This window comes from Charadrius vociferus, unplaced genomic scaffold (genome assembly GCF_000708025.1).
Source record: "Charadrius vociferus isolate BGI_N301 unplaced genomic scaffold, ASM70802v2 scaffold37, whole genome shotgun sequence".
In the NCBI taxonomy this organism is placed as follows: Eukaryota; Metazoa; Chordata; class Aves; order Charadriiformes; family Charadriidae; genus Charadrius; species Charadrius vociferus.
Genome location: NW_009649457.1, coordinates 1,789,492 through 1,813,652, shown reverse-complemented (window position 1 = coordinate 1,813,652; position 24,161 = coordinate 1,789,492). Strand labels below are relative to the sequence as shown.

Here is a 24,161-nt window from a genome sequence, read left to right as displayed (position 1 = left end):
GTTCTGGATCCAGGTAAGGAATAAACCTTCCTGTACTCTCCTTCATTTGCTCAAATGCTTTTTCAAGAATTGCTCCCAAATGCTCCCCTACATTTGTTCCCATGATGCATACTCAAAGATCTCCACCTATGAGCACCTCCACAACCTGTCAGATGCACCTACTGGCTGCCAATTTGTGTACTTGATGTTCAACCCTACCCCTCGGTAAAAGAAAATATTCACACCCAGATTTCAACTTGATTTGACAAGATGTCATACTGTTGCTACAAGAATTAAAAGTTTCTCCACTCAAAAGCACAGAGCAGTCTTGCTTCTATTTACAGAATTTGCAGATGGACAAATGCATGATGCAATATTTGCTCTATATCAATTTACACCACCTAAAGAAACTGTCTGTGGATATTAAAAAAACCCAGAATATAGAACATAAGAATAAAGTCTTAATCACCATCAAATGAAATAATATGTGTTGCACATATGATCCACACTGAAGATAACTTGATTAAAATTAAATAAATCAAGCCATTTACTTACCATTGGCAGCCTAGATTGAAGCATCTGGAGATCATCATAACCATAAATCTGCTTAAAAACAGATAAAAATACAATTATTATAACACTTTTCTCTGACACCAGTTTGGGACTTTAAACAGAGTTTGATCTAGGCCCAGTCTATTTTAAAGGTGTACAGCTATACGTCACATTGTGCCATCATGGTGCACTGTAGCATTTTAAGGCTAGTAGAGCCAAGCTTAAAACAGCTTGTCAGTCTGATGATGTTTCTTAGTGACACAAGTCCTCTGAGGAGAATTTGACTGTCCCATCTTCAATATTGTTTTCCCAGATGCATCTTTTATCAACTTGTGAAACATCTGCAGGGCATTCAGATTTGGGAGTAAGAGCAAGTCGTCTTTGCTGCAATCATTACTTCTGAGAGTAGTAGGATTTAAGATTAAACAACTAGACCACAAGGCAACCTGTGGTATCCCCTCACGTTCAGTGTGATACAGAAAGATCATTAGAATAAAGTTTCAGATTCAAAAAACAGACAACCAAAAAAATGTTGATCCTGGTCAGATATCAAAAAGCTATGTGCAATCTTTCAAAGTATGACAGATAGGACCCATGGTACATTTCAACCATTACTACAGTAAATCTAAACCAGTAACACAAACCTGAATGAGTTTAATTTTACGCAAAGAGCCTAAAACCTGATACCACTGAAAACCACAGCAACACACATTTGGCTTCAATAGCAGCCGAATCAGGTCTGTGCCAACAGTTCTTCAGTTTACTGTCAACAGTAAAACCCCACTGAATATGTTTAATATATTCTTCAGCATTTGGAACAAGAATTCCAGGTGCAATACGTGCCAGCAGAACTGCCTTGGCATATACAGCAGCAGGTCTGGAGGGCGAATTTCCACCAAGGGTTAAGCAATCAAGGACAGGAACAATTAAATTGCTTACTGGGTAGGCAGGCAGAAGTCCTCCAGGTCCCACAATATACTGGTTATGCAACAAGGGTGGTACACCTTGGGGCAGGTTTGGGGGAGCTTTGCCTGTAGAATCAAAATACAGACACTTTAACAGGCCTTAAGAAAAGAAAAGGCTTCAGGATTGAGACAAGACAGCTCACAAGCCCTGGTGGCTATACTGTCATAGCTTGTAAAGAGCAAAACCACACCGAAGAATTTTGTGCTGGTTGATGAAAATACTCCAAATAGCCTGAAGAGTTTAACTATGCCTCAAGGAAGGGAATGCACAGGCTACTTAAGACTGAAAACAGTCCCATTAGAGAACAGTCTGACTTTTTCATTTACTTTGTCCAAGAGGATTACAAGAATTACAGAAAATTCTCCTTTCCTCAGCTGTCTCCTGAAAGCAAAATTTAGGCATTGTTCTCAATCTAAGAGCAAATTCTCTCCTTCCATTTTCTGCTCTGTCAACACGCTCTCCCTCATCACCAGCAATAGACTGGAAAGCACTAAATGTTGCCAGCATACTTTTTGGGGTGACTTATGCAGCTGAGAATAGCAAAGACGACAACTGAAACACTTTCAGCTGCCTCCCTGAAGCAGTGCTAGGAAGCACAAGAGTGAAAAAGAATGCACTGTGGCCAGTCATCAGACACTTCATTTAAATGGTATGGGAATAAGAAATGAGAAATCCTTCTGTAAGTAAGTTTGGTCTTAATATTTAAATCATTCACTTCCCTCCATAGGATTTCCTTGTAGCAGTTCAGGTTGATCAGAGAAGCAAGACAGAATTTTGTATTGTTTGCTCTTCAGTGTAAGAAACCTCCCCACCTTCTCTCTCTGTGGACCCTTTTTCTGAAGTGCCATTTGCTGTGGAATGACCCAGACATCAGACACTTTCACCCTTTCTGTAGATGTGGCAGTAGCGATGTGGCATATGATAACGAGGACGTTGTAGTATATTTTGATACTGCCAAATGAATTTAAGTCACAGAGAAGACTGATATTAAAGCTAATGTGAACTCACAGCCAAGAGCTGATCTCAACTTGGAATACAAACCGGGTGAAGCTCCTAGCCCAAAACTTCTGAAGTCAGAACTGCTCTGGTGTCTATTTATAAAGCCCTTTGGGGATGGAATGTGCTATATAAATGCCACATAACACCCTAACAAATATTTCAAATACACAAAACCAGGCAACTTTATTTGATACACCAGCAAACAAAGCATGCTGAAAATGCTAGTCAAGAGTGTGGATTTCTTAGCGTAGTTATGGCTGGTGAGATGCCCAACTGACAGCCTTGCTGACTGAAGTCCTCTGTCTATCCACGTGATCTGTTAATATTGCAAACCTGAAGACACTAAGGGAGCTGCCCGTGTGGTAGCAGCTGGTATAGACACACTGGTAACGCTCAGGCCAAGGCTGTTTGTAGTGTTCATACTGCTTGCCATGCTGACAACTGAAGAGGTGGTGCTAGTGGCTGAGGTTGAAGCAGTTGAAAAGGTTGTTGAGGGCTGGAGCGAAGACGTGTTCTCAACATTAGTGTGCTAGAAAAAAGACAAAAAGAATGAGGATCACAGAGCAAATAAACCACAGTAGAAGATGCTGGGGGAAGGGGGGGGCGGGCATCAAAACCACACACTCCCAACAATCTTTTAAGTAACAGCAGCACATGCAGAGGAAAAGGATATGCATTATCTATGTTCCAAGCAAGCAACTAAGTTGAATGCTTGTGCTTTTTAAGTATTCAAAGAAAATTATTACAAGAGTTAAATTCAAACCTCTACATCATCACAAAATTATACCACAGCAACTCAAGTGTCACTCCACTGCATTATTTCTTGCCCTTTGCTTGCATACTCCCTTAAGCTAGTACTTGTTATCTTGAATAAACTCCTATATTCTTCCAAATGATAGTATTTGTTTTCAAAACACAGGACACTGCTATCACGATTTCCTCCATGCACTTGTGGAATTTAAAAGATTAAAACTGCAGTGCTCTACAACAGAATCAATGTGGTAAGCTGAAACATAGATCAGATATATTATAGGAACATATGAGGATAAAGAGTTCCTGGTTTGAATCCAGCACAATACAGTGCCTTAGCTGTATGCTGATCACCCTTGCAAAACAGTGTCATCAACACACAGAAGCCAAAACAACTCTGACAACAGAAAAGAAGGACATTTGGATACGCGTGAATTTTTAAGTTACATATTCAGTAGGGATGAGGCATTAAAAATCAAAATACAGGCATGAAGAAAAGCAGTAACCTATCTGCACACACCAGCTGGGAATGTACAGAAGTACCCTATCACAGAACAAGGCAGCATGTCTCTGACTTTCATCTGTGCAACCTCATCTACAGCACTGTCATTTGCCTTGTTATCTCAAACGTATTAAATACACAGGTAACAACAATGCCACATGGTAAACTCTAAAATCATCTGTCATGAGACATTTGTCATGACATTTATCATTCCATCACCTGCCTTTTACCAGCTACCCTCTCCAGTGCAGACTGCTAACAGTCCACATTTGGGAGCAGTTTCAGACAGCCACTTCTAATTTTTTTTTTTTAAATACATTTGTTACAAGAAATTCTTTTTTTATTCTATCCTCTGCATTCCATTTGCCCTGCAGTTGTGTGACAGGCAAGTCTCCCTAATAGTTATTCTGAATCTAGTACAAGTCACAAGTGGTAAAGACTTTTTTTTACCACTAGAGGGCTGGCCGTCCTTTTCCCCGAGATAAGGCTCTTGTTTCAGTTCTTAGTGTATTGGGACACAATGAACTTTAAGAAAGGGTTTTAATCATCAGATAAACTGACTATATGTCAAAGATCTCTTGAAATGCAAATAGGACTTACTGCATGTGATGTGCTTGAAGACAACACTGAGGCAGGGGAGAGACTGCTCTGGTGATTGGAAAGGGAACTAGAAAGAAATTGTACAGAATTAATAAAATTCATTTTTCCTAGAACTATTTTTAATATGTATGTATATATACACATATACATACACACAGAGAGTAGACAATAGGATATTAATTAAAGAATAAAAATTGTACATGTGTGTTTACACATACACACACACAGAGTAGGGTATTAGTTAAAGAAAAAATTGTCTGTAGGGGTGCGTGTATATATATATATACACGCATGTATATATATATACATGCATGTATATACACACACCCTTACAGGCATTTATTCCTTTAACCAATATCCTACTACATGTTAATGAAAAAACCTGAAGCACAGAGACAACTATTACTAAGAAGAAACATTTTAAACGCCACTTATTTGTATTTATCAATTTACTGTATTTTTAGAAAAGCAATAGCTGCTTCAGGACTAATGTGGCACTCACTCCAAGACACATAAAGTTCAAAACCAGAAGGAGGTTCACACAGCACACGGATTGTTTCTCACTCCTCCCGTGAGCAACTGCTGCTGCCTGCCACAGTGCACAGGTATCAATTAGGCGAGGCAGTGCTTTGGTTTGACTCACTATGGTATTTCTCACATTTAACCTGCATAACATTAGTTCAACCAATTAGAACTGCAGGGTATTTGCCCCATAACTCTGCCAAAAGCCCCAACACACTCTCAAAAGACAAGATTCAAAAGCCCCAGGCAAATGAAAAGCATCTGTGAAAGTCCCAAAATCAGCCATACTACTACAGAATCTGGCAATTTGATCAAGGCTAGTTCATACCACTATATCCCACCAAAAGCCACTTCTTTGACAAGATGAATCAGAATGATCAGTTCTATTTTATACTGTAATATATGAGAATAAAGAATCCCCTGCTGAAAAACATCTGCATATAGCTTAGTTTTAGGAAAACTCTGCTTTAGCAGAGAGTCCCCTCACTGACCAGGCCTGTGAACTTTTGGCAGTAACAGCAGCACCAACATTGATTGGTAATCCAAAGATCTTTCAGTGTCTCCCTGAAAGGTAACTGAAACTGATTCTTAAACATTTATACTGACAAAAGTTATACTTTACATTCCAGGTCAAGAATATAACTTACAGTACAGTATGGAATAAACAGAATGAAGACTGATCAAAGGGAAACAAAACAAGGCTATAACAAATGTGTAAACAAAACAAGGCTACAACAAATGTGTAAACAAAACAAGGCTATAACAAATGTGTAAACAAAACAAGGCTATAACAAATGTGTATGGTTTGGTGCTCAAAAAGCCCCTTGTCGTGTGAAATCAGAAGCAAGAGAGATCCTAACCACAACAAATATTTTAGTGTTCTCTACGGAAATAGCCACAAGAAAATACAGTAGTTTTAATAACAAAGTTGCAGGCTAAATTATATGCCCTCATTTAAAGGCAAATACTTCTGGAAGCTCTTCGAGGTATGAGGCCAGAATAAATCTCAGCAGTTTCATATATTAATTTTACTTTGATTCTTTAAAACTGTACCCCATCTGCAGGAATTACAATGACACCACTTCAGGCAGCAAGGAAAGAAAACGTTCAGCCCAACATACAGTTTTAAACCACTCCCTCACCCACCCTCCCTGGCTCTTTTAATAAGACTTAATTTACCATTTGACCTATAGTAGAGATGCCAGCACAACCAAGTCAGACATGCTTGGAATTCAGTCATCATCTTTTCATGGCACTTGGTATCTGCCCAACAGCATCAACCCTCCAACTAAAATTTCTACCAATGTACACAGCTTTTCAACAAACAGATGTGGGGAGACTATGTTTCTAATGTGAATGGAGTAATTCTTGTTATTTGACATATTTACCATTACCATATTTACCATTACTATATTATTCAACAGAAAACACCAGCATATTAAAAGAGAACAAACCATGTCCTAGCTATGAAACAGGAAAAAATCCTGACATACCATTGAATTAGTTTCTTACATCAACAAATACAGCACAAAGGTGAGTATTAAAAATGTAATTCAACCAGCATAGATGTCACCTGCCTGAAGATGAAGCTCAAGTAACAGGCATTGAGAAAATCAGACATAGTGCAAATGAGCTAAGCTGTGCTGAATGCACTTCCAGAAATACCAATCTAATATTTCAAAGTGTCTTAAGGAATGTCTTAGAAAAAGAAAAAAACACACATTTTCCCCGTGGAATTATTTCTGGTTTTTAATTTTAAGAAATAGAAACAAATGAAACTACAATATTTCAAAATTAGCCAGGAAGTAAATGTTGAGGAATGATTTCAAACATACGACACAAACAAACAGCAGGCACTGTGGACAAAGTAGGAAAAACAAACTGGGGGAATCAATTTAGCTGGCTGGCATGATTGAAGCAAAAGACCCTTGAAACACAATGTTGTTTATATACCACAAAAACCTGAGGGCAGCAGCTGCTCTATCATTAAGAGGTAGCCTACAGCTCATACTCTGCAGCCAAAAACATCCTTTTCTCTACTGAATCTCTTTCCTAATTCTAGTTAATGTCAGAAAAGGGAACCCTGGTGTCTAACAGCCCCCATATGCAATCACCCTCACGTTTGCTGTTTCCCCAAAATTTAACCCCTTTCAGTTTATCACAAGTCCTACCATACCTGCTTAACTGGGAAAGTGAGCTGCTGGCCAAATCACTGGACTGAGGCAAGCTGGGCAATGTTGCCACGTGCTGCGATGCTGAAGGCAGAAGCGAAGCAGTGGTGGATACGACGCTAGGCAGAGAACCAGCAGAAGGTAGTGAAGGAGAAGGCTCTGTCTTATGCGCTGGAACTGATGAAGTAGCTGCAACAAGTTAAACAGAGACATTCAAATTCAAATTCCAGCATACCTGGCGTCCCAGCCTGGATTCAGGAATGCAGTAGTATTCTCCCCTTTAATTACAAAAACCTGACCATAAAAAAAAAACAGTAATGGTATCAAGCAATCTGGGTATTAAGGAAAATTCAAACAGCAACAGAGCTATAATTTTTTCCTTTTAAGCTCTTCATCTACAGTAGATTTATAATTTTCACTGCTACACATGTAAACTACAGTCTTCCACACTTCACCTTCCGCTATCTGGATTACTAACGTTTGGTCACAAGTCAATCCTCATTTTAAAATTCCTTGCATTTGGTTCTGCAAACAAAAGTCGTGCACTTTTCAAGGCACTGTACAAACGTCTTTTTACTGACAGCTCTGCTTCTTCATTCAAACCTACACAACTCCTTCGATGATCGAGACTTAGATCACTAGAGTACAAGGGCACATACAACTTAACAGTTTGCAGTACTCGGTCAAATGTGTAATGCAGTAGAATAAAAGAAGCTACAATAAAGGGCCAAAACTAAGCACAACATTAAGCATTGTTAATGGTTAAAGAGCTGCCAAATAGTGACTTACTTTATTTGACCTAGATAGCAAAAAGTGTTTAGCACTAGTATTACTTTTTAGGCTACACAGAATAAAACTTGTTTACCACAAAAGTGCTTTTCCAAAGTATCACTATACTGTAAGAAGAGACTGAGCAACTCTACTGTCCAACATAATTCCCAGCTGTTTCTATACTTATCTTTTTTTTCTGCAAAGATAATATAAGGAATTAGAGGTGCTCACCCACCAATAAAACCCAGAAAAAGAGTTGAGCCCTGCCTTCTGCTGGGCCATGCTTCCATACCACACCAGACACCACTACCCAGTGGAACATTGCTACCTTGCAATGCATGTGAAGACAGTTTTAGAATGGTCATCAAACAAAAGTCAGATATATTCTTGGAAGTTACACATCACAGGTTGTTCACATTATTGGTTTGGTTTCCTCATTAAATGACCCAAGCCAGGTTGCTGGATTGGGTGCTATGCAAACAGAAATCAAGAGGTCTTGGCCTTGGCAACAGGTGTGAGGGTAACTAACATCAGAGAAGGACACTCAAGTGATAAACAGAAACATTGTTATGACGGCCGCAACTATATCACCTGATACCTCCTGGCAAGATACATATAAAAATAAGTAAATAACATTTACAACTCTCAATACATTTAGAGTAGGGTTCCCTTCTTGAAGCAAAAGTAGATGCCCTCAATACAAGGCACAGAATCACCATCTTCATTAAGACCCCTTACAAGATGCCTGAACACAGTGTGCAAGACAAAGAAAGCCAGGAGACAGGGACGGTGGTCAGAATTGTAACACACCAGTCACACTTTGAACTAAGGGTTTAGAAACCATGAGATCTGGATATTAAAGGACAACAGCAGCAAAGATGAGAGATGAACAACTAATACTATTATCAGCGCATACAGAAGGGAGAAGGTCAGTACTTTCAAAGTTAAGAGAAAAATTCAAGAGTTTGGATGCACGAAATAGATACATGGAAGACGACTGATTCCAGTTTATGTGCTTGAGATACACAAAAAAATAAAACCATTCTCAAAAGAGACCTGTCATAGTAAAAGGGACTAATAAAGTCTTTATAGAATAATTACAAAAATACTAAGAATACTCAGATCTTTGCTTTCCACAGCAAGAAGACAAGTCCTATACTGAATTATTTATTAATTTTGTACACAAGAGTAAGAAATTTTTCCACTTGAAAAGTTGTCTTTATATATAAGTCTTTTAACTGGTAACTCTTTGGGCATATGCACTCCTGCTTATTTAAACTTAACTTGGCACTAACAAAATACTGTTTAAAGATCTGACTACTCAACTTCTAAAGACTCAGAAGTACTAACAAAAAAAAAAAAAAAAGGCTGCCCCACTAATGACCAACCTGAAGAGATATTTAAGAGGAGGACAGACGTAAAATTGAAGTGTTGGAATTTCAAAAGATGTTTATTCACACTGCTGCTCGTGAAAACATCCACAGAGCAGCGCAGAAAGTTCAGAAGACTGAGTACTATACTTTAATTATTTCTAAACTGGGAAGAAAGCTGTAGGGGTGCTACAAGTAAAATACCACATTAGAAACAGGCCAAGATGAAGATAACAGTAATGCCTGTATCGGAGCCAGTATTGTGTTAATGTTACTCCACTGCAAGGCAGCAAGCTACCCGGCAGAGGGAGCATGTTAGTCACCCCTATTCCCCATGGGCTCATAACAGGGCACAAGTAGCACTATACCCAGTGAAAGGCACATTCAAAGACTGTGACTTTGTTTCATTCCAGCTAAACGCTACTCTCAGCTTCCCAACTCAGAACTGGAAGAACTGGAAGAATTTTTATATTATTTTTTAATTTTATAATAAATATTTTTTTCAGGTAAATTCAAAAGGAAAAGCAGCAGCAAAGCAGCTTCTTTAATTGTGAGATTGCTTAAGTTTATAGATTTAATAGGGCTGGTTTCATACTTCCATTTTAGCCAAAAAGCAAGCAGTATATCCTATGCAAGAACAAAATAAACTCAAACATGTCAGCCAAAAACTAGTCAAGGAGAACAATATAAAACCTTAAACCAGATATCACTGCTACAGTTGAACGCACAGCAAGTAGCAAGGAAAGATCATAAAGTCCTGTGCACAACCAAGCTTTGTAAACTTACTGTCAATAGTTGCCTGGGTTCTAACACCACTGTGCCCATTCTGTAAACAAAGGAGAAATGAATGAATAAATCACCTTAGAGGTATATTAAATTTTCAGACTGAATCACACATTGAACATGCTTCATGCAAAATCTATATTACTTCTAAATTGAAAGACAAAAGAAGGCAGAAAATTAATTTTTTACTGTCTTTAACAAAACCACATAATAGTTGTCTCAAGTGCAAGGTGTCCTGAACATACAGAATCCCATATACTACCCATACTACACCCATCAGCAGCAGACCTTCCCATGTACTGTATGTAACATAAACTTCAGGTTCACACCAATATGAAAGAAAGAACTTCATTAACATATAGGAAATGGTTGTGCTTTTGATCTAATGCAACTCACAATTTTAACTATCCAAGTTACACAGAGACGCCAATTTTTTTCCATTGAAAGATAAGACTTGAGAAGCACCAGTTGTTTTTTGGATAACGCTGGAGTACAGAAGTGGATAGTCTATGCTTGATCCTCACCAGTACATACGAGCTAGTGCAGAAGACAAGTGTGACTGAGCCATTGCATAACAAAGGCCAGAAGTAAATAAACTTATAAACGCTCACAAGTTCCTTATGTGTTTAATAAATTAAATTCTCTTAAAACAAACCTACATTCCACATACAAAGAGAGTAGATGCTTTTGAATCTCTGAAAAGAGATCCTCTCTGTCCTAGATTAGACCTCTCCCTATACTTTTTAAAATAAAACATGAAACTAATTCCCACTGGTGTTCAAATCCAACAAAAGAGTAATGCTGGAGAGGCCACAAACAGTTTGGGATCCATTTGCTAGGCACCACATAAATTTAATAAATAATATACCTTTGGATAAAAACTGTCAAGTTATGGCAAAATACCATGACTAATATTTACATACAGAGATAGTTCTTTTTAAAAGCTAAGCTTCAGGGAAGGAAACTCAAGTGGAATGTTGTTACTAAGACAAAAATGTCAAACAGCAATTTAAGATGTCAAAACCCATAAAATCAGAGGCTCTTATATCCAAAATACAGTATGGCCAAAAATGGCTACACAATAGGAAAAGCAAAGACAAACAACAGGGTGGGCTCGGGAATAAAAGAATACGACTTGGCTTGGTTGAAAGTACTAACATAGCAGGGTAATAAAAGCCTAACATGGATAAAAATATTTCACCTTTTTCAAGGTCTTATTTCTGAAATTCACTCACCGTAACTGCAACAGGGGTTGATTCAGACGGAGCCATGGAGCTTTGGTACGCTATCCTACTATGCACAGAAGACTGGTCATAGGAGGAAGTTGTTGTTACTGGGCTAGTGCTCTGGGATGAGCAGGTCAGACTGGAAGAGGTGATGGCAGAGGTTGTGAAGGTGGACTCCTGTACTGTATTGGATATTGGCAAAGAGGTATTCAAAGGATCACTGGAAAAAGTAAAAATTATTTATCATCTTGGTAAATGACAACTCAAACACTTTGATGAAAATATCAGCTCCTATAAAACTGTCTAGAACTACCTTAAATAACTATCTAGAACTACCTTAAACACACAGTCAAATCTACATTATTTATACTAGAAAAACTAATAATGAAAAAAATATATATAATTTTGCTTTGGTCCCCAGTAATTACTACTTCAAAGCTATCAGCTGCCCTAAGCACCATGCACCTTCCTCCTGCCCACCCAACTGAAACAAGAGTTAACACACAAACACTTCTCAGTCATGTTACTTCCACCTTCTCAAAGGATAAATTTTTGATCATAATCTCTCTTTTTTGAAAAACTCAGTCCATAAAGTCTGCTATATGATGAGAAATACCCAGTCTCTTTTTACAATAGAATTCTAACATTACAGTAGGAATCTAACAGAATGAACTATGCAAAGAGGAAAAAATAATTTTAAATGCGCAGTAGTGTTTTACTTTCTAAACAGCTTAAATCATTTATAGGACTAGAAATGAATGTGAAAGTTCATTTTTACTAGTATTTCTGAATTAACTTCAGGAAGCTTTTTACCAAAGCAAATTTTTGAATGAATAAGGAAGAAAAAAAATGGGTTACTGCTATGTTGGCATTTATCATTGGCTATTTTAGCATTTCAGTAAGAGCTCTGCATACTGAAAACCTGGCTTCTTTTCTCATCCTACTGGAGCATCAGATGTATAATCTGTTGCCAATCTACTGACACACATACATGGCACAAGGGTCATCTCTCCTGGATCAAAAGCAGAAAAATTTGGGTTGCGAGGAAAAAACCCTCAAACAAATTTGAAAATTAGGACAATTAAACATAGGAAAGCAATTCTATACAGGGTAGCTTATTATAAGATTAGTTAAATTCATGTCATCTCCAGCTTCATATCGACCCATCCAGGGAGATTTTGACTGTTGTTAGAAGAGTAATTTCTCCTTTAAGATGCCATCCACAGAAAACAGCCTTACAAGTCATCACATTTCTCCCTCCCATTACATGGTAACTGCGCCTTGATGTTTTTGGCACAAGCTTGATCTCCTAAAGATGACATGTAAGAATGCACTCACACATACTTTACAGATTTTGAGTACAAGCTATTGTTGGTCGCCTGGCTGGTATTCTCACTGCTTGAAGCTGATCCAAACTCTGGGAGTACAGGCTCTGATCCAAATTCCAGAGCTCCAAACTGAACATTTAACCCTGTCACATCCGCTGATCCAGGCATCTCCACTGCAGAGGCAGGAATCTTAAAGGAGGAGAAAAAAGCCATAATTCCTTTGCATGCACTATCCATATAAAAGATACCAGTAACTGAAACCCACCCCTCCTTTAACCACAAGCTTCTTCAGTTACTCCATCAGCCTTCACAGCTAACTAGATCTGCGACAACCCCCCCATATACATCACATAAATTAACTACGTTCTTGTAACTTGAAATTAAATCATTGATTCTGTGCCCTGATCGGGAGCTGAAAGAGTAAGCCATGCCATTCTACAATATCAAAGTGTCATCTGTGTCCAATCCCCTTCAGAAACATTGATCTTGTGGCTACTAAGTCAATCCAAAATACTCAGCAACAGTCACTTTCCACACAGAGCAGTCAGATATATGCTTGGAAAAGACAACATCACTGTACTTCGGACCTGAAAACTATCTGTCTTAGAATTCACTGCTTTATAAACAAGAAACATATCATGGTCTTTGCTCTCCTTCTCCCTAGCAATTTATATATCGAATAGAATCATAGAAGCATTTAGGTTGGAAAAGACCCTTAAGGTCATTGAGTCCAACTGTAAACCTAACACTCCAAAGTTCACCACTAAAACACGTCCCTAAGCAACACATCTACACACCTTTTAAACACGTCCAGGGATGGCGACTCAACCACTTCCCTGGGCAGCCTGTTCCAATGCTTAACAGCCTTTTCAGTGAAGAAATTTTTCCTAATATCCAATCCAAGCCTGCCCTGGTGTAACCTGAGGCCATTCCCTCTTGTCCTATTGCTTGTTACTTGGGAGAAGAGACCAACCCCCACCTCACTACAACCTCCTTTCAGGTAGTTGTAGAGAGCAATAAGGTCTCCCCTGAGCTTCCTTTTCTCCAGGCTAAACAAGCCCAGTTCCTTCACCTGCTCCTCATAAGACTTGGGCTGCAGATCCCTCAACAGCTTTGTTGCCCTCCTCTGGACACGCTCCAACTCGAGGTGGGGCCTCACCAGTCCTGAGTGCAGGGGCATGATCACTTCCCTAGTCCTGCTGGCCACACTATTCCTGATAGAAGCTTTTGTATGTTTTAACATTTATTGAGGACAAGCCACCACTCAATTACCCACCTTGGATGCTGGAGTTATCCTCCGTTTTGGTGGTTTTATCTGTTTCTGCTGGGTCTGATGGGCCGTCACTGTCTGGTTATCCATAGATATTTACTGACAGCGGTAGAGGTGTCTACTGGTGATGGCTCGCGGAGTTTTACCTGGGAGGAGAAGGACTCCAGCCCAGGAGGAGGAACAGGAACTGCCTGTGTTTGTTGTTGCTGCCGCTGGGTCAGCTGGCTCAGAACTGGGGATGGTTCAGGCTGGGATTTAAAGTCTGGTCAGCATTGGGAAAAACAAATATCAAAATTAAAACATTAAACTCTGCTCTTCACACTTACACTCTTTATGAAAGAATCTGGGTGACCTGACATACTCAACAGCTATGATTTTATAGCACATGCAAGTCTCTTTCAGACATTACATGAGTTTCACATTGAACATTACGACTGCAATAAGGCCAACAATTGATATTCTATAAATATAAACAGCTGTGGGCAAGTACTATGTAGCTTTCTTCAAAAATATGAAAACAAAGCTATCTGTACAGTCACATAATATTACCACACATTAGTCCTCAAATACTCTTATGGATTATTTTAATCAAAGACTGCAAGTTTCAGTGCAATTAACTGTGCCGATTACTTCCAAGGGGTCTGGAGTTGCAATTTAGAGGTATTGTGAGTTAGGATTTCCTGCCCCTACAAAGAAGACAACTTTCAACACAAATAGGAAGTCATTGACCATCTCAATCTAGCAGAAAGTCAAGCAACGCTGGACACTGACAGTTTTTTTCAAAGTCTTCCGCTTTCATATTTTTCAGATGCTGAAAGCCATGCAGTAGCTCTGAGCACTTGTCAACAACCATAAGAGATCCACGGCATTTGCAATGTTAAGGTTTTCTTATTCAGTTGGTAAAGTGCATTAGACAGCAACGTAAAAGGTACATAAACATTTTTTTCAGAATTGCTGCATGTAGAAGATTGTAACTGCTACCAAACTGGCTGCTTATCTATCTGGAAACATATACACGTACATGAGATAGGTATGAGAGCTATCACTCTTCACAGTGAGAATACTGCCAAGAACTACACTGCAAAAAGCAAGTTTGTGCCCTTTTCATTGTTTCTACTAATTTCACTTAATTATATGAAAAATTGAGACAATTATGAACAGAAAAAATGGGTAGCCTGCATCATTCTCAGCGCACTAGGGAATTTTTTTAACACTAAGATGTGATGCACATTATGAAGAAATTATACAGTATTCATTCAAAATTCATGTAAAGATTAGAAGAGAAAAATTCGGGGAAACAAAGAAAAAATATGGTACCACCTTATACTCCGCTAGAAGCATCACACGCACAATGAAAATAAGTATTTTCCAGGATTTGTTCAGTAACAAAGTCACAGGAAAGTTCCACTCAAATACTCAATCCCATTAAATCAAAGATGTCTTTATATGAATACTCAACAACTTCTGAAGATGCAATGACATTTATGGGTACGATTAAGCCTATCAAAACCTAGTATGTGACATACTTGTAATGTCTATTACCAGCAAGTAACTCTTAAAATGTTGTAACCAAATGCATTATTAGAATTACACTTTTTAGAAAAAGTCTTTCATTAAGGCCATTTTAAACTGTCATTGGCATTAAGGAATCTTATGGGCTAACAGAGAGGGAAAGACACAAAGAGCTACTTACCAAACTGACTAAGAACTGACGACTGAGTAATGGGCGGTTTCAGATCCCAGGATGATGTTGTAGTTGTGGTAGAGGTGGTAGAGCTGCTATTGTTTTGTTGAGAGGTAAACTGACCCAATCCTGGAGATTTCAACTGGTCCAAGATTTGGGATCCAGCAGAGTTGGCCAATTTAGAGGATCCGAGTTCTCCAAAGCCAGAACAAAGAACTGCAGACTACCAAAAGACAAAAAAGGAGAGGGGAAAGTTTAGAGTGGAGTTCAGTATTTAATAAATAATTTGAACATAGCCTTGGGGTCAGTGCCTACAGCTGCTACTTGGGAGCAACTAAAACCTCTTCAGCCCTAGATTACTAACAAATGACCAATAAAAAATTCAGCATCTGTAGCACATGGCCAGATCCTCTCGGATTATCACCGATACAACTTCCACCGCTGTGACTGCAACAATAATGATTTACTTGAATCCATGCATCTCAAAAATAGCATATATTTACTAACAGTTGAACTAATTTTCAGAGAATAAATTAAGTGCCCAATTTCAAGCCCTCACAATTGACTCAGAAATAGCCAAGTCTCCATAAAAAGCAGCCAGATGTGTGCTTGGAAATAACATATCATAGTTTTCTGGCATAGAACTCTTCACTATAAACATTATTTCATCTTAAATCAGCATGCAGTAAACGCATCTGCTCTCTACTCAAGAATTAATACAACTACTTCATGTAAACCAAGAAACAATTACTTAGCAAAACCAGAAAAAGTAATCTTTTTTTTTGTGTGTGTGTGTGTGTGTGTGTGTGTGTGTGTGTAGAATAGAAGAAATGGAATTCTTAATTCCATTCCTTCGACATTTGCAACCTGAATTTTACAAATACTGAAATATCTCATGAAATGACCAGCACTGGAAAAGTCATTTAACCTGAAATATTTACTCATGAAGAATATTTAGAAAGCATAAGATAATTTTACCAGACTTTGAGGAGAGTAAGAGTTTACAGCACTGGAGCTGCCAGTTCCTGATGCCATCTGGGTGCTGTGCTGAGAATTTGTGAAGACTAGGGCTTGGCCAAAAGTCTGCTGCTGGGAAGCCTCAAATGAGTTGCCTTCTGCCTCTTGGTTAGAACTCACAGGCTTTTGAAGCAGCGTTACCAAATCAATGCTGTAACAAAAAGCAAAGTTTGGCTGGAATAAACACGATGATTAGGCTGCGCTGAAACTGAAGAATGTAATAACAATACTAAAGCCGCCGTACCAGCAACAGAATTATTGCTGATTAACAGTCTTTTCAAATATTGCTTGTCTGACACACAAAAAGAGGTAGAACAGAGGTTTTTGCCAGACACAAATATTCTGCTAGCTGAAACCTTCCACTACAGTTAGAATGCAAGTTATCTTTGCACTCTTTTCAAACATTTTCAAACAATGCTTTGCACACTTATCTGGGAAGGATGAGAAACACGAATTTTCTTATACTTAGCATGTCTTACTAACCCCTACCACATGTTTAGCACAGCTTACTAGCCTAGCCCCTGCCACATATTTAGCACAAGTTTATCCATGGCAAAGCAAAGCATTCAGACAATAAAAGCTGACTTAATTTTATCTTAGATATCCTGCAGGGTTGGGCTGAAGAGCTGCTTCCAGCACTTTCATTAGCATGGATTTCTTAATGACCAAACCTTTCTTAGGGTAAGAAAACGGAAGCAAACAGAAAAACGGAAACAAACAGAAAAACGGAAACAAAGAGAAAAACGGAAACAAACAGAAAAACGGAAACAAAGAGAAAAACGGAAACAAACAGAAAAACGGAAACAAAGAGAAAAACGGAAACAAACAGAAAAACGGAAACAAAGAGAAAAACGGAAACAAACAGAAAAACGGAAACAAAGAGAAAAACGGAAACAAACAGAAAAACGGAAACAAACAGAAAAACCCCAACACAAACCACCAGAATTTGAGTTGATGAATTGAAATCTTTTCTACCAATTTGAGGGGCATCCACTGGAAGAAAACTGCATTAGAACACTATGAACATGAGGGCATATCACCTTTGAGAAGGAAAGGAATATAAATTGTAGACCAACTGACACCATGCCTGCTTCAGATCACATCCCTGTTATAAGGAAAATTTTGCTGCAGTCTGGAGTACAGCACTACATCTGTATCAAGATTTTTGCGACTATTAGCCTATGCAGTTTTCAGATCTCATGCTAATCCAACTACCGAAGTCTTCACCACCCAACTTTAAGCCTCTCTCCTGGGACCTGAGGCTAATGCAGGCAACTGATTCCACAATCTCATCAGCCAGGCATTTGGTGAAGACAAAGGCAAGCAAAGGAAGGTGGCAACTGCCATATTTTTGGTTCTCTACTCTGTATCTTCAGTTAAGGCAAGTAATTGTGATGCTGACCAGGAAATTCACCTTCTTGCCAACACAAGCTTGTCTGTTAACACACTTGTCAAAGCACTACGGTCTGAACATTTTCTGCATCTAGAGGGGCAGGCTTCCCATTTTCTGGACAACAAAGCCAGAGCTTCCTTTTCAACAGCAGAAAACTTTCTTCCCAGCTACTTTTGTTCCTGCCTGTAAGCAGTCTTTGTGCAGAAGACAGGGTCCAGGGGAAAGTAACAGAAGATCGGCGAGGAGGACAGTAAATACACTCAGCTGACTCACACATGGGGTGCTTGAAAACATATCTATCACACTAATTGTTGTTTAGTCTTACATGCTTGACAAGTAGACCATCCTCACTTAGATAACGTAGGCCTGTGATGGACTCAGGGCCACCTTATCAAAGATGCTTGAAATTCCAGCCCCACCGTTGAAGAAGACCAAAGCACAGTGAAAAACCATGCCTGCTTGAACCCTTGAAATACAGGCCGGAACAGCAAGTCTGGGCTCTTATTCTTTCACTCTCTTGCTAACAAGGACTCTCACTAATAAGGACTCTCCCACTCCATGTTGCCTGCATCCCCTGCTTGCATGCCTCTGCCCAGGTGCTGCTTCATAGATACCCCAGTCCACGAGGTATCAAGACTGAATTTGTTCTTTGCCTTTCATCTGTGGTTTCATGGTTGTTCCTGCGTTCTGCCTGCATTGGGTCACACAGGGTCTTCTCAGTATTTTGCTTGTGGATTTGGCAAGTTTGGCTGCACTTCCATAATCAATAATAAGCAACACAGGAACCCACAAAACCAACAATTTGCAAGCAAGGCTTTCACAATTTTGAGATTAGCTTGACCAATCTCTGACCAAGGCTGCCCTGTGTTTTACTCAACATTTTATATGTGCAAGCTAACATGGCATCACCAAGCAGAAGGTTTTTATGGTATAGGGAAAACGTGGAACATCAGCTTACCTTTGCCCAGGAGTCACATGATTCTCAGCTGGAACAGAGGAGGCTGTGAAGACTTTTGTTTCAGAAAGCTGAAAAAGAGCGGGTTGAGGAAAAAGTATTTTAAGCCAAAACACGCTGATTCTTCACTACTGCGACGTGCAAAAATTCCACCTTGGTCAAGCACTTTCAAGATAAAAGTCAAACTAACATTACAACCAGATCTGCTTAAAAAGACAAAAACACATAGTTAAACTTCCGTGAAGTCTTCTCCATAGAATCAAGTACCAATTTAATTAAAAGTGTTCGGAAATTTGATCTAGTGAATGCACACAATGGTACACCAATGTAACTACATCAGTTTGAGCAACAGTTTAACTGAAAAATATATCAGTAGTAAGTAATTAAGTGACAGCTGGTGTATCATCAGAGCAGCTCCGATAACTTGTTGCAGAAGTCTAACTCATTGCACCCTTCCCACTCATTTCATGTATCCCTGTGTTTTACATTTCAGCTCACATCACCACTGGAGGCAGGTTTGCAGTCAGGTCTGTACAGTGAATTAGCATTTGTGGTCCCTTATTGGCATTTCTGCTGGGGGTGGCAATAACATCTTAAACTGATTGCTCTGTGAGCACAAGTTCAAAAACAATAATAAAGGGAGAATCATGTAATTGCTTATGCTAGTATAACCAGTCAGACCATCCACAGCAGAAAACTGTACTGCTTTCACCATGATGGTACAATAAAGATAGATACTTGCACAGGTAATTGGGGAAGGGGAGTTGGTTTGTCAGGGTTTTGGGGAGAAAGGGAGTAATTTTGGTTTGTAGGGGGTTGGTTGTTTACCGTTTTGGTTTTCGGCTTTTTTTTCAATAGCTTTTCTTTTTTAGAAAACAGTAGTTAAACACCTACAACTTCCCAGAGCTAATTCATTTCTATTGAGAGAAATACTTGTAAACTAGAATAGGTCTTAAGCCAGTATAGGTTACGTTTAACAAAATAAAGATATGCACACGTAAGGGTTATATTTTAAATTAAATTTGCACAAAATGACCCTTAACTACTTTGGTGTAGCTTTGTATGCAGACTAAAGAAAAACTGACCTATTCAAACATTCACAAAGAATCCCTTTAGAATGTGACATTTGAATACAGCTCTTCCAGGTAATTATGCATTTTTAACTGCATACATTGCTAGCAGCCCAGTTTAAAGGACACCATGGACATGAGCCGATTTCATCTGCCATCCCATCAGCAGCTCTAACTGAAACCACATATATCCCTGAACACTGTCATCTGATTGGGATTCTCATATTAAACAATTTAAGCAGGACACAGAAGGGCTGACTGGGAGCAATCACTTGACACTCAGAGGCAAAGTTCAAATGTTTCATGTAGTCTCCTGGCACCCACTTATATGCGAAAAAATGAGCACTGCAACATTTCCTCCCTCTACTTCCTTTCCTTCTCTTGCTGTCAATACAATATATTTTAACCTAATCTTTCTGGAACTCTGTCCTGTGCATAATGCTGCCAGCCCACAACTCAATGTACTTACCAAAACAAAGAAAGAAGATTCAGTTCAAGCATATTTGCAATTAAAATGGCTGTTTCTCTATTGTTCAGCCCTCTCCCCACTGTACATGTTATTTTAGAACAACGTGTACTGTAGTTTTTGTAGCGCTATGAGACTTATGCATTATATGGCACAAGGAGGTCAGCTAACAGCACAAGCAGCAGCCTATGGTCTGCAATCCCTTGGTTAAATATTAAATTCTTTGTAATGTCAATAGTTTCCTATGCTCACATAAACCTGGATAAGACTAACTGTGGCCAAAACACTGATGAATCCTTAAAACTAAGTAAATTGAGGAGCCTGAGGATGTTTGCAACAATGCAAAAGCATACTTGAAGCATCGTATGAGAGAGGAAATTTTCTCTTTAAGGGAGCCAGCACACAAAACAAAAGTCTCCAGCTACCAGCTCAGTTGGCAACATTGAAGTTTACACTACATCCTGTGGCAAAATCACTGCCATAAGCTCCAATCAAGCACCTAATTCATAAGTCTGCTAGGATTACAGCATTTATCAAAACACATACTTCATGCAGCAGCTGAAGTTTTATTACACAGATGTACCTAGTATTTATCTTAGAAGAAGTATCGTTTCCCAACAAAGTTATTTATGCTCATCATACACTACAATTGCAAATCTTTTACTGATGTTCTGGCATCTTCCAGAACTAAATGAACGGTCGTGAACCATTTGCAAACATCGGCCTCACAAGGGCATTCCTTCCATCTGCAGTGAAATGCCTGTGCTTTTCAGCTTCTATTCCCATGATAAAAATCATTCTCCAATCACAAACAGACCATACATTTAACAACTAGCTACCAGTTCACATGGCCAGTTGATAGGTGAGGATAACACAAAAATATACTCCATCAATAAATCAGAAATAACAAAACCTTATTACTGTTATGATATGATGTAGCAAAGTTAAAGAAATTAAATACTCCACTCTCGTGAGATCCCACCTGGAGTACTGCATCCAGCTCTGGAGTCCCCAACATCAGAAGGACATGGACCTGCTGGAGCGTGTCCAGAGGAGAGCTACGAGGATGATCCGAGGGCTGGAGCACCTCTCCTGTGAGGACAGGCTGAAAGAGTTGGGGCTGTTCAGCCTGAAGAGAAGGCTCCAGGGAGATCTTATTGTGGCCTTCCAGTACCTAAAGGGGCCTACAGGAGAGCTGGGGAAGGACTTTTACTAGGGTATGTAGTGACAGGATGAGGGGGAATGGATATAAACTTGAAGAGGGCAGGTTTAGATTAAACATTAGGAAGAAGTTTTTCCCTTTGAGGGTGCTGAGGCACTAGCACAGGTTGCCCAGAGAGGCTGTTGAGGTCCCATCCCTGGAGGTGTTCAAGGCCAGGCTGGACGTGGCCTTGGGCAACCTGGTCTAGTGGGAGGTGTCCCTGCCCATGGCAGGGGGGTTGGAACTCGATGATCTTCAAGGTCCTTTCCAACCTAAACCATGCAATGATTCTATGAAAACAAGTTCTCATGCTGCTTCCTGATAAAGGAAACACTCCCACTAAAATACACTTTTTTTTCTTTTTTTTTTAAAGTGTTCCTGTTGTTTCAAATGGAAACTAAGATTACCAATATTGTACAGAAAATGTTTGCCTTCATCCACTTTCCAGCAATTTGTATGTATTCTATTTCTCCCCTTCTGATAGTTTTTTTTAAACTTTATTTTCTTTAGCCAGTAGAATACAATCACAATTTTATGAGGAAAACCCAGAGCTATCCACAGTACCTCAACATGGTCTGGTCCTTCATTGTCTATGTCCTGAAGTTCCCTTTAACAAAATACAACTTCCTATTTTCACTGCAAATAGTTTTGACTTTATTTAAGACCATGTTGACCACCTACGATACTTGCTCAATACTCACTACTAAAGACAAATACCAGACAGGACTATTAGATCTCAAAAATCTAACCCTTCTCAGGTCAAACAACACTAAATTTCACTCACCTGCTCCTAACTTGTATCTGACTAGGTAACACCACATTTAAATAAAAATACTCTTCAAAAAAACACCTGGTCTTTATCTGCAGACAGCAAATAACACCACCTTCCTTCATTGTTTCAATCATTAGTCATGCTACTAGAGCTGTTCGTTTATTAGACATTTAAATGCCTGGCTCCATTTTCCAGCCACATGTTCACATTATGCATTTTTCTGTTAGACTAAAACCAGAGCCCATTATATGCTAATAAAGCAACCTTTTCAGAGTCAGTAAACTAAAAATCTCACTCTCAAGCACCTCTTCTATCAGTAAGTAATTTTCAGCTATTTTCCACAACTTCTGTTTTGTAAAAGCAATGAATAATTGGATGCAGTACTTCAGAATCCAGTTCAGGAGAGTCCACATACAGAAATACAAATCAAGAATGATTAAGAGACAGGGAAGATTGCTTACAGGCAAAAAGACTACAATAGTGCTTTTTTGCTACCGCATCAGCCCTTTAGAAGATCATGCTGAGCTGTTCTTTTTTCGTCATCCACTACAATCCTGAAAGTTTTTCTGTTGCTGCTTTCCAGAAAACAGCCTCTTGTTTTGGAGGTGTGCCTCTAGTCCTATGAAACAAAAGGGCACTTGGCTCTATTAAAGCATTTGTCATTTGAGCAGGTCAAGTCTACCAAAGGTCTAGATTCCACTGCATGACTGGCTTACTTTTAATTGCCATTCCAATATTTTTTTAATTTCTCACACATTTTATTCAGCAGTGATTTTATTTTTACTTCCAAATCATTGATGAAGACAGTAGATGGCATCTGGCCTGGGATTGTATTCCTTTACAGCCCTCCTAGAAATGCCCACATTCAGTAAGGGTCCTCCTGCACAACATTTATTTGCCGAAATTTGCAATGCAAATTTTAATGTATTTTGTGATAGCATGTCATTACTCTTAGAACAAAAGATGGGAAATCAAATCTCTTACAAGAACATACTCTATCTTCACTACATCTTCTATCTTAGCAATTTATTAAGATCAGGTTTATTTGAAGTGGGTCTTTTTTCCATAAAACTACACTGCATGGCACAAGCTGTATTCTTACACTTCTTTTTTTTTAAAAAAAATCAGATAATTCAATTTTTCCTTTATTTCTCCAGCAGGGATGTTTTGGGCTAATTTGTCTGCAGTTCGCCATTTCATTCATTCTTTCTGAACATCAGCACATGAACAACTTTCCCCTAGGTTGCAGGGATTTTTCCAGCACTCCAAAATTAATAAAAAGTAACAGCAAGCTATAAATTTCATCTTTCAAGATTCATGTGCAGATTACTCAGGTTTAATAATTAACTAAAAAAAAAAATCTATCCCTAGACAGCATTGGCTCAACCACCCCTCCTGTACTACATATGCCATATTGTACCAAAATCAAACAGGGGTGTGAAATAAGGCCAGAAATTTTCAGTATCTTTAGCCCACAGTCCACCTCTAGCATACACTGCAGAAATAGAGCACAGGTTTAAAAAAAAGACACCAGCTTTTGAAAGCAGTAACTGATACCGAAAACCTAGGAATTTTATACTTTCTTCTATTTTCTTGAAAGACACACCCCTCTCATTAGGTAAGGACAGTTTTCATATCTGTTATACAATATAGTCACACATTTCTAGGCATAACACTGACATGTCACCCTAAGGGAGGGGACAAAAGGGATGATTTCATGACAATCTCTTACTCTTCTGAAAATAAACTTGAAATAATGGATATTCCTATAAAAGATGAAAAAAAAATCCTAAAATCTAATTTTTTCTTTCCCT

The 24,161-nt window shown here is 38.9% G+C and overlaps 1 protein-coding gene across 1 annotated transcript in view; it reads right to left on the bottom strand.

The window, feature by feature from the left end:
- Positions 1 to 534: 534 nt before the first annotated feature.
- The window catches only part of UBAP2 (ubiquitin associated protein 2), a gene marked incomplete at its 3' end in the record, with an annotated part of 51,717 nt that continues 28,090 nt past the window's right edge, over positions 535 to 24,161 (bottom strand). Inside the window, 13 exon segments of the mRNA XM_009889759.1 lie at positions 535 to 582; positions 1,471 to 1,562; positions 2,830 to 3,025; positions 4,349 to 4,415; positions 7,047 to 7,212; positions 9,969 to 10,008; positions 11,201 to 11,411; positions 12,536 to 12,708; positions 13,796 to 13,884; positions 13,887 to 14,051; positions 15,483 to 15,696; positions 16,452 to 16,641; positions 18,842 to 18,909. Coding sequence (XP_009888061.1) covers positions 535 to 582; positions 1,471 to 1,562; positions 2,830 to 3,025; positions 4,349 to 4,415; positions 7,047 to 7,212; positions 9,969 to 10,008; positions 11,201 to 11,411; positions 12,536 to 12,708; positions 13,796 to 13,884; positions 13,887 to 14,051; positions 15,483 to 15,696; positions 16,452 to 16,641; positions 18,842 to 18,909 — 1,719 coding nt within the window.